The 18,651-nt window shown below is 33.8% G+C and overlaps 3 protein-coding genes across 4 annotated transcripts in view; 2 read left to right on the top strand and 1 right to left on the bottom strand.

Moving 5' to 3' along the window:
* The first annotated feature begins 4,035 nt into the window (after positions 1-4,035).
* On the top strand, positions 4,036-8,799 carry LOC136820836 (uncharacterized). 2 transcript variants are annotated; one of them, XM_067077072.1, is made up of 4 exons: positions 4,036-4,126; positions 5,441-5,584; positions 7,596-7,787; positions 8,557-8,799. In XM_067077072.1, the coding sequence occupies exons 1-4, from the start codon at positions 4,054-4,056 to the stop codon at positions 8,712-8,714; spliced, it is 567 nt and encodes a 188-aa protein (XP_066933173.1). In that variant the 5' UTR covers positions 4,036-4,053; the 3' UTR covers positions 8,715-8,799. The 2 variants fall into 2 exon arrangements, with proteins under 2 accessions (XP_066933173.1, XP_066933172.1); XM_067077071.1 differs by having other exon boundaries at positions 8,518-8,799.
* A 363-nt stretch (positions 8,800-9,162) lies between these two features.
* LOC136820835 (omega-amidase NIT2-like) overlaps positions 9,163-18,651 on the bottom strand; it is a 63,226-nt gene continuing 53,737 nt past the window's right edge. The window contains exon 11 of the mRNA XM_067077070.1: positions 9,163-9,652. The gene's annotated coding sequence lies outside the window, so the exon portion shown is untranslated. The remainder of the gene's footprint in view (positions 9,653-18,651) is intronic.
* On the top strand, positions 11,717-14,941 carry LOC136820837 (uncharacterized). The gene is made up of 5 exons (XM_067077073.1): positions 11,717-11,826; positions 12,126-12,272; positions 12,911-13,012; positions 13,557-13,743; positions 14,538-14,941. The coding sequence occupies exons 1-5, from the start codon at positions 11,782-11,784 to the stop codon at positions 14,858-14,860; spliced, it is 804 nt and encodes a 267-aa protein (XP_066933174.1). The 5' UTR covers positions 11,717-11,781; the 3' UTR covers positions 14,861-14,941.

Here is an 18,651-nt window from a genome sequence, read left to right as displayed (position 1 = left end):
AAATAAACAAAAATCGTCTAATTTTGATAAATCTACAGGTCAGAATCATTTTAATGACGACCTACGTTTTGGGTGCCGTCTCCGTTTTGGGAGCTATATACTGTATATGAAAAATTAAATGTTGACACCAGACATTTTCAACCTTTAACCTTAATGAAACCACCGATCCACTACGGGCCTCCAAAAGATTTTTATACCAATGTGAAGCCAAGACACTCAAGTCTAATATATGTCAATCTTAGCTCTTGTCCGAAAATTGTAAGAAAGATATTGCCAACTTAAATTAAATTTGAATGGCAAAATTTGAATTTTATGGACACTTTTTTTGGACCACTCGATATAGAAAAGTATGTGAAAAATTTAATAGTTCCCAAAACGGGTCAATTATCTGATCGATATTTTTACTTCCTCGTTCCAAAAAAGCTATAAACAATTCAATATTTTATAGGATATACTAATTGTGTGGAAATAATTTGAAAATTGGCCAAAATTTTTAATTCTATAAAAAAAATAGGATGAAATTTCAATTCTTCAAAAAGAAAATCTTATATCCCGTATCAACTTTGACGACTGTTATCGTAAAAGTATAGAGGGATAGACGTTCATCGATTATGCACTATTTTAGATCTTTTCTTTTCTTATTTCGGTAAATTTAGTTCTCTTTACCCCTTATCAATCAGAATATGCATATTATGCATATGAAAAATCAATCAGTGAAAATCTGAGAAAAAAAAACTCCTTCAATTCAATCGATTAATTAAGACTTGTGAAAAACTCTAAAGAGGCTAAAGAGGATTTTTGAAAAAACCGAATCCTATTTGCCAAAAATATTCTCACTTTTAATACTTTTCTTACAAGAAATCCCGAAATTTCATTATCTCTGGCAATGGAAAAAGACTAAAATCACCACGTTAAAGCCCAGTTCCCGGGGGGAGGGGTACTAGGGCAAAATGAGTTACGGGAATGCGCCGCTGGTCAGGGTTTCTTATTCAACCTCCACGAGTCCCGCGTAGGGTCGCAAAAACACCAAAATGGAATTAATCAGTGCCTCGTAGGGTTTTTTTTGTGGAAAATTTGGGGAAAAAGTAGAAAATTTGAGAACATTTTGGAATTTCAGTCCCATTCAGGGTCACTTTTTTCGCAAATTTCGGCAAAATTTTTGAAAAAACGAGTCCCACGTAGGGTCCATTTTTCGAACCTCAGCGGAGCATCCCCGTTGGTCGGCAAGGGTAGTACCCCTCCCCTCCACACCACAACCTTCGGTTTTAGCATTGTTTACGTGTTTTAACTATTTTAGTTTAAATGTCTGTATTTTTTAACACATAACAAGACTTACAAGCCATAATTTACTCAAAAAACCCTTAGGGCCTCCTTTCACGACACGGATGGAGTGACAGGAGCCAAGACAAAGAACGATGGATAGCATTCTTGAGGATGCACCGAATGTAAGTGAAGTATAGTTTACTTTCTAAATCAATCTTAGTATTCATGACTGGTAACAAAGTCGTGCCAAAGGAACTGAATCAAGCATGATTGATTTACATTTTCTTTATAAGAGCTAACTATATAAGGACATAAAGCTTCAATGGCCAAAATATTAAGAACAATGTAAGAACATTTTAAGCCTATGGATTCTAAAGCACTCAATTTTAATTTGTTAGGAAATTGCACAAAAATACTCACTATGACTACTATGGTGAAATTAAGTTTGAGAACATTTTTAGACTTGTAAAATTGTAGACTTTCTTACAAAAAACGTGAAGTTATAAAGTCGAAGTTTTATATAAGAAATTGAAATAAGGTATGTGCTTACATAATTTTTTTGAAAAGGTGATAATTTGACTGAGATTTCGATTAGACTAATCGGTTTTGCTTTCTTCGTCTTTATCTTGAAGCCCTTTAAATCTTTATTCATAGTTGAATTTTGTATTATATTCCGAATCTTCAAGCTACAAGCACGAATGCTTTTGTATAAGAAACGCTAAAATGAAATGAATAAAAAAACTTGGCTACAGCAGTGATTATTTTTATCCCAAAGGTTCGCGTTTTGTATCAACTTTATACAGCTGTAATTTTGAACCCGATTTAGGTATTGAATAGTTCCTCTAAATTTTGAAGATTTGTCTACTAACGGTGGAATGAAAAGTGGTTTGTTTTGTTGCAGGGGGTAATACCGTCTTCTTTGAGGGAGGGGTGTCGAAAGAGAAGAGCTGCCAAAAGGCACCTCTGATTGCTAATTTCGAGGCTGTCCAGCATTTTTACACTCTAAAATCAGCAGTTTTCGAGAAAATATGTAGAGGGAATATATCTAAACAAATTCTTTTTGATTACATCAATATATTTTCCTTTGCCAGGATACGATCCTTGAGATTGAGAAGGCATATGAAAAAAAACCTTTGAGATAAAAGTTTCTAAGGTAAAACACAAAAGAAATATGAGACTAAATCCGGCTAAATCTTTATTTACAAATAAGGCAAAAATATCCCTAAATTTAGCAAGATGTCCTTTGTAGGACTGTGGTTCCTTTGCATCAAACTATTTCTTATACGAAAGTAAAGTTTGAATTTTCTTATAAGGTAAGGTTACAGGGGTAAATAAGAAAAGGCAAATTAGGACCCCTTATTTCTTTTTCATCCTTTATTTTCATTTAACACTGATCATCTTATTTTCAAACAATAATAAATATTACAGTAATTGATAAAACAAAACTACAAAAAAGTATTGATGCTGTGATAAAAAAATCTATTTCTTTTTCAAAAAATAAGTTTTTTTTTTACATTGTATTTTTTTTGGGATATTGTCTAATTTCATGATTTGTATTGTAAAACAAATGAAAAAATCTTTTAATTTTTTTTGTGTTTCGATAACCAGTTTGTGATAGGTGGGGTACGAGAAAAGAGCATTGATTACTGATGATTTACTTCACAAGGAGTGAAGGAAAAAAGTGATTTTTTTTCAACCACAAATTGAAAAAATTCAGTTCCCCTGTTTTCTGTTCTGTTAGGGATTTTGAAAATTTGAAAGTACAGTTTTGGGGTACATAGATATTGATAGCGGAACTTGGCATCGCTGTCAATATACGATTTTTTTTTTGGGTAATGAGTGAATGTAAATTTGGATTTTTTAATTTCGCTAAAACATCATCACAAAATTGTAGGTTTACATCTTGTATTGTAGTATAGGTATAAATTACTGACCTTAAATCCTGGGGCAAACTATATCTGCCATCTTTCATCATAGTTTTTAGAAAAGTGTTATCCCGGTACCCTAATGGTAGCTACTTGATGTTGGTCAATTTGTATTTTAGTTTGAATATTTTTGCACCACCATTGAGCAGTGCTACCAATGGGATACCCCTATAAAAAATCTCCGTCCATTTTTCTTGGCCGGGATCGACAAACTGTGTCCAGAATGTATAAAAGTCATTGGTTTACATGACATTTGGCCTTAGCGTGGTCATGAAAACACCTCTATGTCACAAATTGGTTGGGATGGCCTACCTACTGGAAAATTTGTCCAAGATTTCGTTGTGAAAAATACCCTACAATCCCAGCCCCACTGGCACTGGGAAATTGATACTTTGATTTCATCCTCATTCGAAATTCAATCTAAAAAATCTCCACTGGATTTCTTATACTTGAGACAATAGTATTTCTACCCCTATTGGGATTTAAATAGAATTTTTATATCCCCAATGTGGGAAAAAGTTCCACTTGGGCTGTGAGACAGGGGTGTATAAAAGAAAGATGTTATAGACACAGGGTGGTGAAATGTTTAAAGTTTTGTTTTTAAATAAGAGTGATATAGTTTGCTTACACATCAATTTTAATTTACAAGCTTTTTCGTATTGGATTGACACGGATAGTTTGCGTAGATTGGTCAGAAAGCGGAAAAGAAAAACGTTTTTTTGCTTATATCAGCATAACATAACAATAGGAAGACACTGTCCCGATATGAAATATGTGTCTGATTTGAAACGGGAACACCTGTATAAAAACAAAACCTTTAAATGTATTTGTTTTAAATTCCAGGCCAAACGAAATATTTGATACCATGAAGATGAATATGTTTCAAACAAAGATGAACGCAAAACGACTCCTTTGTTACGCAATCTCGGTCGTTCTCAGTAAGTAGTCAAAGCAACCCTCTTGGAATTTTAGTGAGAATTAATTTTGGCGAGTGTCGTGTCCTTTAAATAAAGATTTTTTTTTGAAAGAAAATATTTTTGTGTATTTTTGAAGGAAATTCATTCAATGTATTTTAGAAGGAAAATCATTTTGTGTATTTATGAAGGAAATTAATTTAAAGTATTTTAGAAGGAAAATCATTTAATGTATTTTTGAAGGAAAATTCTTCTGATTGTTTTTGAAAGAAATTTCTTAAAACGAATAAAGTCAGTTTGTGTATTTCAAGAAGGAAGGAGAATATAGTCACATAAAATTGCGGGAATACCCTTTTCAAAACCACTGATCACAAACCTAAAGTCTATTCACGATAAGTGTGCACTCTTTTTTCCTCTACCTATAACTTTTGAAGGAATTCTTCAATCTTTATAAATTTGGTATCATCGGAAAGATATTAGTGAGTGGAACAATTTGAAATAAAAAAAATCTTTAAAAAATTCTAAAAATGAAGATGAAAATGAAGAAGAAAAAAATGAAGATCTTGTAGAAAAGTGCTATAACTTTCATTTTCACTGGAGAGATTCTTTGATCTTAGGAGATCACCACTGTGAAGAAATTTCATTAAAATATTTATTCAATATAAAGTTATGATACAAAGTTAATAAGTGATTGACCCCAAAAAACAGCAAAAAACTGCAGAAAACAGCGTTTTTAGACGTCAATCAGCTTATAACTTTGTTTGATATCTTTTGAATGAATGATTATTTTTGAGAAATTTTTTCACAGTGATGACGTTCGATGATTAAGGATTCACTTCAGTGAAAATGATAGTTATAGCACTTTTCTACAAGATCTTCATTGTTTTCTTCTTCATTTTCATCTTCAATTTTATAATCTTCTTAAATTTTTTTCTATTTCAAATCGTTCCACTCACTAATATCTTTCCAATGATACCAAATTTATAAAGATTGAAGAATTCCTTCAAAAGTTATAGGTAAATGAAAAAAGAGTGCACACTTATCGTGAATAGACTTTAGTAACCTACTATCAATTAAGCTGGAGATATGGAAATGGAAAACTTTTTTTGGAAATTCTGTATATCTTTAATTTCATTTTTTGCGCTACTTTATAAAGACACTTCAGCCTGTCCAGACACGATACAGCTGGCTAGATAGCTGGTTTACAAAAATTCATTTATGCCATTTTTCATTCGCAGAGTTCATCAATACTGTCCAGACATCAGATACAACTGACTAGATAAACTGTCTTACAAAAGTTCATTTATTAAATAATTGTCAACTTTGTTCATTCACCAGAGTTCACCAATGCTGTTGTGGACATAGAAATTGGTCATGGAGAAGATATACAGATGACGTGGAACATACCACCAACCGCAAACAACCTCTTCATTTATCTCGGAAGCCAACGAGATGCACCCGTACTAGCACACATATCAAAAGGTGATATTTAAGTTGGTTTTAATCTTGTTCCCGGTTCAGAATGGGCTCTTGCAGAAAATGCCCTTACATGGGGGTGGATGATATAGTGTCCAGGGGGTAGTGAAAGCTCTACAAAATCTACCTTGTCCAAGGGTAAACTTGCTCTGTTTGAGTGTAATTTTGCTCTGTTTGAGGGTAATTTTAATTATCCATGGGGTCAACTAATGCTTGTCCGGGGGGCCAAAAGTCACAATGTCCGGGGGGCCAAAAGTCACAATGTCCGGGGGGGGGGGCAAATTACCAAATGTTAAATCCTCCACCCCCCTAAGTGCTAAGTTTTAATGGGTAATTAATCTTTTTCTTTCGAAGTCTTTTCAAACTGTCTGCAAAGAATTGAACTGTTTGAATCTTTTCGGAAAAAATTTCTAAATTAATACATCAAAAGTTATGGATGTTTTTTTATGAGAAATTGGGATGAAAAATTGGTCAAAAAGCACTATTTTCAAAATTGTGAGACAAATAAGCTTTTAGAAAAATTTTCCGAAAATCCGTTTTTAGTTCGGTAAAAGATACACCATCTACCGCGAAAAACTTTTCAAAATATTTTTTCTTCGCCGAAAATAAGCTCTTCTAGGTTGAAATACTCTTCTTCTCAAAAATCTTTATTTTCTTCTTCATCAAATTTTTTCATTGCGATTCTTAAATTTTCAGACTCAAGGATAATTGGCCTAGCAGAAAACGTATATCATAAGATTGGTGCCAACAATTTTGTTATTTTATTTTGACAATATAATATTTCGGATTATTATCCATCATCAGGTCTAAAAGTAAAATAAATAGATATAAAAACAGTTAAAATCAATCGTCAACATTTATACATACCCTCTAAAAATTACATCCATACATCTATCCTACATCTACAACTCAAACAAAAAGTAAAATTGAATCATTTTTCAAAACAAATTGAGAAACGATTCCCAGGCAACTTCTCACCTGGGAATAGTGAAAATAGAAAGTGTATAATATGCCACAGTTTTGTGTGCTACATCAAGTAGAAATTCATATTTTGTATGTGGCAAATATTAAAAATTCACTATGGTCAGAGCCCTTAAACTAGCAAGAATAAGGCCCAAAATGGTTTTCTTATCATTAACACTGGAATGAAGTAAGTAAGACCAGGTTCTGTTGGGAAAACAAGAAAAAACAAGAATTTTTTTTGAGCCAAAAGGTCATCTACGTGAAGCAACAATCATTTCATGCAACACAAAAGGCACTGGATGGGTACAGTGAGAAATTCTTAAGCCGAAATTTTCAAATCCAAACATTTTGATGCGTCATAGAAGAAACCTTGGTACCTGTTGGTACAGCAAAAATCAACCAAGAATTTATCCATCTTAGATAGTGATCTAACTGACTTAGACATTATAGTAAAGGGTAAACTAGTCTAAAGTCATAATAGTCTAAACAGACTTATAAATACAAACTTCTTTCTGCCGTACAAAGTACTCCGTAAAGTCTTTACCCCAATTTCCGTAGATCAAGCTCTCTAAAATATTGTCCAATTCATTCCACGATGTCTCTGCCAAGTTTTTTAAAAATGTCAAACACATTGGATGAGGCTAGGAGTACTGACTTGTATGGTCGGCGGGACGTGCAGCTGAAGTTTATAAAATAGACATTGTCAAATATGAATGTTTGGTAGATTTCGGATCCAGTCAGAACGAATATTTTTCTCGTTTTCATCCTGAAAAGTCGCAACAATGTTGCAAAAGGCGAACAATTGTAAAAAATTGCTTTCTACCCTGAAAACAGTCCAAAATAACCAAAGGTCGACGCTGTCAGATACACAACTTAAAAGTTGATAAATTTGGGACCCTGTCAGATATCTTCACAGCAAATAGCAAAAAAGAGACCCTGACATTAAGCGACACGTTCCCCTTCCAACCCAGAGGTTTAGCCTTATTCAGAGGTTACAAGCTGGCTGAATAGTTCAAATGTTTTAAAGAACTTGTTAATTATTTTCAAAATACAGGTGAAATAGCATATTCAAAGAAGCTAACAGAAGCAAGGTTCGGCACCCGGCTGTTTATACAAATGGTGGACAGCGATTTGAAATTAACGATCGTAGATGCACAAGACAGTGACGAAGAAACATATACAGCGACAGCACAATTCGGAATCGGCGAAGTCAAGATATTGCAAAGTTTTCGAGTTGAAGTCACAGGTGAGCTACCTTAAGTATATTAATTTTGGCGGGATTAAATTTGGCGGATTTTAGTAAAAAATATCTTCTGGGTTGTTTTATTACAGGTTACATTAAAAATATTCCAGTACATTTTTTTTCTTTTATTAGGCGAGACCAATTTAATTTGTTGTTCTACGGGCCCGACCGACCCTATTTTTGCTAAAATGAAAAAAATAATAATATCGAATTTCTACTACAATATATTTTACACACTAGTTATTTGTAAGAATTAAGCTTGAATAAAGCTGAAAATTAATTCAAGAAATTGAAAATCATAAAAAGCATTCCATACACTAAAATTTTATTATGGTCTTCATCGAAGAGATCCAGATACTTTTTAGAAGATTTTGTCGTTACCTTACCAACCCTGATAAATGAAAAATTTATTTTTATTTTGCCGACCGACCGACCCATATTTTTCTAACGATCTGTCCGTAGAACAACAAATTAAATTGGTCTCGCCTTAGAATAACATTTATATGCAGGCTCAGTTTTTGTGGTACCTAAACAATGGCTCTATTACTAAAGAACAATAGAGTGCTAAGCATTATGCGAGCCTGATATAGGGACAGTCAGTTGCTTATAAAAAAACATGTAAATCTCAAAACGTCTAAAAATATCTAAAAACGCCTTTTTTAAAACGTAATACGGGTGCAAGAACATTTTTACCCTAAGGTATCTTTTCCTGTCTTCGCATCTTTATTTCCAGCTCAATCATCACACGATAAATCTATTTCTTTGGGTTCAGGACTTTCATCTACCGACACCGGCATTATAGTCGGCATCGTCGTCGCAATCGTCGTTCTTATTGTCGTCCTTATCCTGATACGTTATTGTTACGATCGTAATTATAATCCTGCCGACCATTTAACCGATCCTGAGAAAGACAGCGAAACGCATATTTGATGATTTTGATTGGTTGATCGCTTTGTAAATTATCATTTCAAAGTGATTTGTTGGTAGTACCAAAGCTGGTAAGCTTGCTGTCGACATTTCGATTGAATTCCTACGATCAGCATCGACAACTAAATTTCAACTTTGATGCGACAAGGGGCTGGATCTTATTATTAGAGTTGCCGAGTGATGACAGATCGCTTTATCTGTGACAAATGCGTCTTGGGCATTTAGCGTTATTTTTCCAGTTGACCGATAATGTGTACCAATGCGTCGTAACAAAAAATCTTACAGAATTTTGTGTTTTTTAATCAGAATTCCTAAAGTTTTGATAAAATAACTCGGATTCTACCAGGAAAACTAATTTAGAAAGTTTAGCAAGCGTAGACAAGCGAAAGATGGGAATTTTAATCCTGGGCATTTTAATTAATGAAATTGAAACTGAATTTTGTGTTCTTTTGGTGGAAAATCTTTATCGCGGATGTATTTTTAATTTTTAGTGTTAGTAGTAATTTGAATACAATTATCTAATTCATATTTTAGTCTATTAATCAATAAAATCAAATTTATTTTCTAAAAAATACTTATTTGTTTTTGAGCATGAAAATGTATAAATGTATTGGGAGATTCAACACTCTAAAGACGTTTAGTCAGCTCAGGCAGAGGCTTTCGCTTCCAAAAGTAAAAAAAATCTACAATTATTTCTCGACAAAATTAGTTTAATTAAATTTCATACTACTTTTTAAGAATTTAGGATTTTTAGCAACTTACTTGAAAAGAACGACGTGAACGAAAACAAGAAAACAAGAAAACAAAAAAAGATTAAAAATTGACTAAAATTTACGTGGTAAACTCATTTTTTCCAATGATTAATAATGCATAAGATGAATATAAAAGCCATGAATTCTGGTCATCCACTGATAACGTAAGCCAATCATTTTTGACTCAAGCTGAAGGAGAAAAAATTGACTGTTTTAATTTTATTGTAAGACTCTAATCCCTTATATGGAGATGATAAATCCATTGTAATTGCGAAGGGCTAGAGATGAATCTCTTGGAAGGGGATGGGAAATAAAGCCGCCTATTTCCCATCCGAAGTGGATTTTACACAAACGACGGATAGAAAGCGAGGATTCCAAAAATGTGCCGCCTGAAAGCAAAGAAAGCATTAGATCAAATTCGTCGTTACAAATACAGTGCACATTTTAAGGGTTCACTTTTTCTTGTTTGGGTTTGGGTTTTAAAACTGAATGGATAAATTCCTTGGTCATAACAAGTGAGGTTTTAAATGTTTTTCCTTTCAGCTCAATCTGGATACTTTAATCGTAGAAATTTTAGCGAGACTAATTTTAGCGTATATTAGCGAGTCAGGAAAATCTTGATTTTTTTTTGGATTTATTTTAGCGAATCACAATTTCAAAAAATTTCGCGTGGATAAATTTTAGCAAATACTCGTATTACATTATTGATTGCTTTCGTTTTCTAGCATTTCTTTGCACTGAAACCCTTCCTATTGATAAAAATGTGTCAAGGCAATATAACCAGAAATTTCGCGTGGATAAATTTTAGCGATCTGGCGATTCGGCGTGTTTTAGCGAGATTTATTTTAGCGAAAATAGGGAAAACTCGCTAAAACGCTAAAATTAGTCTCGCTAAAATTTCTTCGATTAAAGTAGCTTTTCATTAAAAAAAAATAAATTCAGGGTATTAAACTAAATAACGTGTTGCTCCCGTTCTTGCGAAAAGATGAAGCGTGTATTGGTACAGTTGTGAAAACGCACTAAAATCATACTACGAAATATATTTGTTTAAGATTTTGAAGTGTTTTCGCAAGGGGGAGTTTCAAAAAAAAGTTGATCGCTCCACCAACAGCGTAGGAGGATAGAAGGTAGTTGAAATAAAGCTGAATCAATATTCAAAAAAAAAATTCTTATCGAGAATTGTTTTTTCGTGATTTACTTGCCTGATAGAAATATTATTTTCTTTAGATTAGTATGACAATTCGCAAAAACCGAACGAAATATTCAAACTAAAATTTGCATTCCCTTGAAAACCTTTGACATTCTCACTCCTGGCTTTGAAGTTTTCTGATAATGAATTGGCGGCCGCCAAAGCTACAACCCTAAAAGACAGGCTAGAAAGGAATCAAATCCCTATGGAGGAAGCCCCCAACACTACCAGTGCCCATAAAAGGATCCTAGGTTTAGTCAATGAGTACAAGTGTCTCTTAGAGAACCTTTAATATGACTCTAACTGGTAAGACCCAATACCCCATGAAGCACGAAACACGGATATTAGGGGAAATCGAAAAAACTCAATCGCATTTTAGAAGGTTTGTTTCTTACGTTTTCAAATCTATGTAGGAGATCTTGCCTGATTATCTAATCTTTTTAAAGCTACCCGGACGGGGTCAGGAAGTTCTCTGTGAAAAGCATTGCAGAAAAGTATATTAAAATTGTATGCAAAAAGTTAACAGGAAGATACTCCAATCCCAGAACCATAAATCTGTCTGACACGGATGTTCTTTCTTGTTCGGAATCAAGTTAAGAGGTAGGAGTTGCTAGTACTTCTTAACTTATCGGGATAAAAAAAATTTATTTCGGGTGTTTGATAAAAGGACTGCAAAATATAACCGTTTTGAAGTTAATAATTTTGTGAAAATTGCAATCCAATTGGCATGAAATTTTGAAAATGAATTTTATTTAACTCGTTTTCTTAACTCAAACTAGAAGTTAAATGTATAAAATTCAAAGAAAAGAAAGCTAAGATATTTCGAAAGATTTTAGTAATAGCCACTTGACCATCTGCTAGTAAACACTGGGTACCTTATATTTGCAGATATTTGAAAATGTTTACTGTTGCGTCTCATACGTATATCATTTTGATAGTGTGATTGTCAACCTGGTGAAAACACGACACATTTGCTTCCTATTTTACCAAAGTTTACTCGCTAACTTGGTTTATTTAACAGACTATAAATTATGTTGTGCTGGAATAATCATACATTACAAATACCAGGAGCTTGTCTTCAAACTTCAATTTATCTCTCAACCTGAGTCAAGACATCACCAAAGCGAAAATGTACACATTAGCCATTTTACTTCTCGGACTGGCTTCCATCCAGGTAAAGAATCTAAAATTTTCATTTTGTTTCAAAATTATAATTTTCACGATTGTGAAAAAAGTTGAATACAGCGTGTCTTAAAAAAAGTGGCTGTGTTGTAAGTATTTTGCTGAGTTTCCTATGCATTGTAACAAGGGATCAGGCTAGAATTTAAAAAAGTCGTACTGAGTAATGAATTTTGTTGTTTTTTGAAAGGGAAAAACACTTTTTCAGCTGCCACCGCCACAAATTACGCTATACCATATAACTAATAATCTCAAAGAAAGCCTCTTTAACACTTTTCTCGTTCTTTTTCAAAGGGACAAATGTACTCTATGGATTTTAAAGAAGGAGGACAAACATTCCAAGAAATGATCACAATCGACAAACAAAACAACATCCTTGTTTATGACGTGCCACAACACGCTAACAGAGGTGCTGCTACATACTTGAAAGACTTTATGAACGTAAGGCTATACCGTATTTGATTAAAACAATTCAAAAGTTCCCTAGACAATCAAAAGTGCCAAGTTATTGCAGTCTTTTTTAGCCGGCCAGCTTGGTTCGTCTCTTAAATATTCGGGAATTTTGATTTTTAGCAGAAATGCTTTCATTTGATTGTTTAGGGAACTTTTGGATTGTTTTAAAGTAAAGTAATATTCCTTGCCTTTTCCGGTCTGTTAAATGTACACGAATAGTTTTTGAAAATACTAAACAAGTCGATTCAAAAACTTTGGTCATTGGTTTATATGATACCACAAGTTTTTTCGACAGAGATACTTACCAACTTCCTAATTCGAACTTCAATAATTCGAAAGATTCTTTAATTCGATCTCAAACAATAAGCCCGTCAGCTTGCAAAATACATCCGTAGAGTGAATCATTCTACAATAGATCTTATCGGAGTTTTTGATTAAAAAAACGATGCATTGTGGGATTGTTTCGGGAATATTTCAATAGAATTCCCTGGAGGAATTCCTAAGAGATTTCTATAGTAATACTCCTAAAACAATTCGACAATGCATCCCCTTTTTAGAAAAATCAAAAACTCCAATAAGGTCTATTCACAGAAAATTCTTGTTTCTGAAACATTTTCATCTTTCAGCGATTGAACGTGATGAGAGATAGTGCTGTGAAGACTTGCTACATTTGGGCCATGGAACAAGATGAACCAACACCAGATAATGTTCTCAAAGCTTTGACCAAGGTTAGTATGAAGTATTAAAATTATGCAATTCATTTTACGTAGCTGGCACTCAACGTTTTAAATAAGGTCGATCTAACGTTGTGTGCCCAGGGAGTGATGTGCACTTCCCCAAGTCTATAAGGGTTTTAAAAACAACAAAATGTCAAAATAGTCTAAGGGCACTATATGTCGCCTTCTTCGCAAAAAATTAGACTCACTAAGGGTTGGTTTTCGGAGCTCAAAGGCCCGGCGGAAGCGGGGAGACTGGGGTGACTTCAGCCTCCCCAATTTTGAGAAAATGAGACAATTTTATCCCGTTTGAGCCTTCAGCCTCCCCATTTTACGGTTGTTCCACCAAGTATGGGTGAAGTCCGCACATACCCGACATTCTCAAACCCTAGTGTCCAGCAGTGTGCCTGCTTGTGTGTGTGTTTTTTTTCATTAAAAGATATCAAAAGGGACCACACACCCAAATAAGTGGGAATATAATAAAAGAATGTGTTAAACCAACAGTAACCTTTATATCATTACGTCAAAACATTCCTTTTTTACTTTAAAAATCCAGGCTAACTTCAAATTCCCTCAAAACCGATACTGGGTCCAAAACGACAAAATGTTGCAAATCGGGAAATACGATTCAACCAAAGTTCCAACTATTATCGGACAATTCTGTCAAAATCACAAATTGATCGAAGTTGAAATCTTTGCATCAACTGCTGACATGGAGAAAAGAGTCAAAGACAAGATCTTGAGTAAGCCAAACATCTTTATCTTCTTCATCCTTCAAATGGTTTTGGAAGTTTTACACTTCTTCCAAACCATGTAAGAATAAATGGCTTCAATAAGCCACATATTAAGAACAAGTTGAGAACATTTAAAGGTTTTATGGACTCGTAACAACCATTTCTTAGGAAATATCCAACAAAAATACTCATAAAAAAGTGAAATTAAGAGCACTTTAACAACATTTCTATGCTTAAAACTCAAAATGTTGAGAGCAGAATGTTTGATGTTCTTATAAAAACGTGTAGGTGACGATAGAGAAGATGGGATAAGTGAGGGGTTTAAAATTAGTTGGCTCTCTGAATCGTCTCCATATTTTACAACAGCGTGTCCAAAGCTATATACTTTTATGGCTAACTTAAAACTAATCTTAAAGCAAAGCCCTTAGTTGTTCTTAACTTGTTCTTAATATTTTGGCCATGGAAGCCTCATTTTTTATACCTTAAGGGAACTTATTTTGGAGGGAACTTATTTTGGAGGGAACTAATTTTGGCGAATTTGGCGAATTTAGACGAAATTCGCCAAATTTAGTTCCCGCCAAAATTAAATATTTTTCTCACTCGCCAAAATAAGTTCCCGCCAAAATTAAAAAATTTTAAGATTTTCGCTGCTCGCCAAAATTAGTTCCCGCCAAAATAAATTCCCTTAAGGTAGTTTCTTCTTATAAAAAAAGTGTTTCACTTGTAAATATAAAAAACCGTTCGTGATGCTCCAGTATAGAAAGTTGACTATTAAATTTTTATAACTCAACTTTTCCTCGCAGAGAAATACGCATCAGGCAAAACAAAACGTGCTGTGGAATTGGAAGAATATCAATTATGTAAAGATGAACCCAAATATGTGGAGCACATCCGAAGATGTTATCAAGCCGGAAAACCTGATCTCTTAACACTCAAGTGTAAAATTTTACTCAATCCACATTGCTCTTACACTGTCTCATGCAAGAAACTACCCAATCAAAATGTATTTGTATGTCCTGACCCAGTTCACTCAATGACACAAATCCATTGCTGTACACCTAGTTGCGCTCTTGTTGGAACCCAGTCCCCAACCGTCGTCACTAACCCTACTAACAAAAGTTATTAAACATGTTTTGTATAATGTTTTGTTTGTGATATTTCAATAGACTGGAAATATGGGAATGAAATATATTAAAGTCATTTTAAATGATTTTCATATTTTTTGCACTTGCCCTGACCATATCCAGTATCCAGTATCCATTTTGCATCTATCTTTCGGCTGCTTTTATATTTTCATCCTAGCCTGTGACATTATCCTTAGAGATCGATGATAATTGAGCATGCGCTTCGATGCCTTATAAATGTCTACCCTTTTTACTGACTTAAGAAATGATTTGTTACAGCTACCAACAAAAGTCCCTTGTTTTGCTCTTAACACTTCGAGCATCTTCCTACTTTTTACGCTTTTTACTAGGGGAAGCAAGCGTCCCAATTGTAAAATTGTAACCAATTTCAACTAAAAACTCATGACCACCCCTTAAATGGAAATTTTAAAATAATGAAAACCACCCACAGGGATTCGCCCTTGAAGTCTCCAGCCTGCCCCAAAGTTCTAGCCTCGTTTTGGCGAAAACTCGTGACCACGCCCTTAAAAATGAAAATTTTCAAAAAATGAAAAAAGCACCCACAGATATTCACCCAAGGAACAAGTGTGCCAAATTTCAGCCAAATCCCCAAAGTTTTCGGACAGACACACACACACACACATAATTGTTTTTTTGTTTTTTTTTTTTGGGGGGGAGGGTAGTCTGAATCGCAGACCTCTACAAAACCACAGGTAGTATAGGTCTGCTTAATAATCTACCAACCGCTTTCCGGTTCGCAAAGGAAATCTTGGCGAGTAATTTGATTGACATTGATGTGCGCGCAAAAACGATCGTTTCGAACGTTTTCAATGGAATGTTTACATTTGAAATTCGAATCCCAGACCAGAAAAACAAAACAGAAAAAAGATAAAAAACAATCTGATGCGCGCATTATGTGCAGTCTGTAGATTTATTTTTGACTTTTGCTTTTATAAGATATCTGGTCTGTAAATTTATCAAAACTTTTCCATCAGCTCTTCGGTCGAAGCTCAAAAAATACAAATATGAACACAAAAGTGAAAGAAAACAACCAGAAACACTCCAACCTCTTCAAAGAATTGAAGCTAAGTACCTGAAAAAATACAAAGACCACACAGTATTGAAAAGTGAAATGCCAAAGCTGAAGAAAAGTTCTTTGTTTGTTTTAACATTTAAAGGCCCTTGTTGAAGGCACAACAACACTCCCTTTTTGTGGAATCATAAAGAAGTAATGTCAGAAATATTCAATATGATCCCCAAAATGTACTGTATATACATAACTAGAATACCTTGAAATAATCTGCAACATATCTGTAGAACTGACAAAACAATTATCTGGAGCCAAAGTGGTCAACGAATCCAGTGTGGTAAAAAATTATACACTCATGCAAGTTCAAATTAAAGCATCAAAATGGAGTTTTATGAAGCAAAATTTTGTTGGTGCACACAGAAGATACATCAGGGCACTTAAATTCAATAAATCTAATTTCTCATCTTTTACAAAATCTCCACATTAAACAAGAAAGGAGGAAGAAAAACAAGCAAACTTCCTTCCGCCTACTTTTTTTTTAAAATCCAAATATATTTTCCAATCTATGATTTGGTGCCTCACAGAAAATTTAAACATTACGTAATGTTATATTTGTAGACACTCGCCAGCTAAAAATGTCTTTAGCCGTATATCGGCTAAAGGCGGCAAATCTCTGGACAAAGGAAATATAGCTTATTAAGCATCCTCTATAAGGAGCACGAATCCGTTAGTGGATGCCAGCAGCCTAGGGGGAGGGGGCCTCTTTGCCCACCCTAATGCTAAAAGGGTTAATAGCATGGCTTTCATCTCTATTTTCCTCATCGTTAAACAGAAAATACAACTTTCAAGGGGCAGATATTTACAGTTGATTTTTTATAAGAATACACTCTATAAAAGTATCCATAGTAATTAAGAATATATGATCAGAATATCGATATGATCGAATCTGTTAATTGAGCCTAAAAATGCCATTTCGGGACCACTTTTTAAGGTTGAATTTGGATCTTAGCTTAAGAAATACTTTAAGTAACATTTTACTATGATTTCTCCCAAAAAGTTAAAATCAAATGTCAATCATAAACATAAACATTAGAACCCAGTCGCTTTAATGAATTACACATTTTTTAGAAGAACGAACTATATAGCTCGATGGTCAAAATACCATGAAAATATTTTAAAGCTTTAACGAACCCCAAACACCCGATTTCGTTGGAAAGTATAATTGCTTATAAAAAAAAAAAGAAAAAAGTTGCTCATCAAAAATAAATTCACCACCGAAAAAAAGACTCTCCTATGCGATAAAATATTTTTCAAATCAATGATACCGATTGATAACCAGGACCGGATATCGATTGTTCCCAACAATTGATAAGTTATTGAGCTTATTCCAGAAAATCTTGGGTATCACTAAAATTTATGGTGGTGAGTGTTCTTCAGCGATTACTCCTTAAAAGGCTGTAAATACTCCTCGTCAAAAATTTTAATTTTCCCCTCAGATCCGCCACTAAAGAACTTAGCAGGGTTTGGACTTAGTAAGGGATCTGGTAAGTGTAAGAAATATATCAAAATCTATCAAATGCTGCTTTTTTCGGTGATCGATTTTTTTGTGGGTGTCGATTTTTTTTCTTTGGGATATCGATATTTTGTTTTAGGACGTAAATATTTTTTTGGTATCAATTTATTTTTTGATGTCCCTTGTCGACCACCATAGAAAAGAAATTCTTCATACAGCTGAATAAATAAGAAAGAAAAAAGAAAATTAGAGAAACCTTGAAACAAATATGAATATAGAAAGAGAAAAAGAGATGATTTTTGAAGCAAAGTAAATCTTAAAGCAAAATGTAGAGCTGCTACGATGGTTTTTTGTTTGTTTGTGGTTGGGTAGATACACCCCTTTCTCACAGCGAGATTTCTTCAGCCAGTTGGGGTAAAAAGAGCGGACAAATTCATTAAAAAAAGACAAATTTAGCGAAAATTTTGCAATAGCTTTGTGAGTGCTCGGTTTAGATTCAATACACTCTTCTCGAGATGCATAAATTTATTGTTGTCCTCGTTTTCAAACAGATTTCATTGCTATAAAATTACATATTCACAATGATAATTGTGTTGTTTACACCTCATGAGACATTTTGAATTTCAAGTACTTTTGTTTTAGAGTTAATGTTTGCCTTTTGGGAATTTAAATTGGTTTAAATGTATAATTTCATAGCAATGAAATCTGTTTGAAAACGAGGACAACAATAAATTTATGCATCTCGAAAAGAGTGTATTCTTCTAATGTCGACTAAAGTTGAGCCCCTCTCTTTCTTTGTTCTACGTTTTTTTATAAGAACATCCAAAGTTTTTAAAGCTTTCGGATGTTCTTGACTTTTTAAGTTTTAAGTGTTCTTAACATGTTCTTATTTTCACCGTTTTTGTCCCAATTTTTTGACTTTTTGAGTTTTAAGTCTAAAAAATGTTTTTAACATGTTCTTATTTTCACCACTTTGCGAGTGTTTTTTGTCCCACTTTCCTGAGAAATTGGGCGTTTTATAGTCCGCAAAGCCTTAAAATGTTCTTAATTTGTTCTTGACAGTATCCTTGAACCATAAGCAAGAAGTAACAATATATTATAAGCTCCTGATTGCAATGTAGAGGCTCATAAGTTACCCATGGCAACATTCAAAACAAAAGAGCAAATATGATATAATTTGTTGTTGATGAAAGAGGGAAAAATCTTTTCATTTTATTTGTGTGGGCTACTATGCTATACTTTAGTCTAGC

The sequence above is a fragment of the Clytia hemisphaerica genome, unplaced genomic scaffold (genome assembly GCF_902728285.1).
Source record: "Clytia hemisphaerica strain Z4C2 unplaced genomic scaffold, Clytia hemisphaerica genome assembly, whole genome shotgun sequence".
Taxonomy (NCBI): Eukaryota; Metazoa; Cnidaria; class Hydrozoa; order Leptothecata; family Clytiidae; genus Clytia; species Clytia hemisphaerica.
Note: the sequence above shows the minus strand (reverse complement) of the source record. Positions and strands in the feature narration are given on the sequence as shown.

Coding starts and splice junctions, on each gene's coding strand:
- LOC136820837 (XM_067077073.1), top strand. CDS start 11,782: ATGTACACATTAGCCATTTTACTTCTCGGACTGGCTTCCATCCAG. Junction 12,273..12,910: donor ACTTGAAAGACTTTATGAAC/GTAAGGCTATAC, acceptor TTCATCTTTCAG/CGATTGAACGTGATGAGAGA. Junction 13,744..14,537: donor AGTCAAAGACAAGATCTTGA/GTAAGCCAAACA, acceptor TTTTCCTCGCAG/AGAAATACGCATCAGGCAAA.
- LOC136820836 (XM_067077071.1), top strand. CDS start 4,054: ATGAAGATGAATATGTTTCAAACAAAGATGAACGCAAAACGACTCCTT. Junction 4,127..5,440: donor CGCAATCTCGGTCGTTCTCA/GTAAGTAGTCAA, acceptor TTCATTCACCAG/AGTTCACCAATGCTGTTGTG. Junction 5,585..7,595: donor ACTAGCACACATATCAAAAG/GTGATATTTAAG, acceptor TTCAAAATACAG/GTGAAATAGCATATTCAAAG.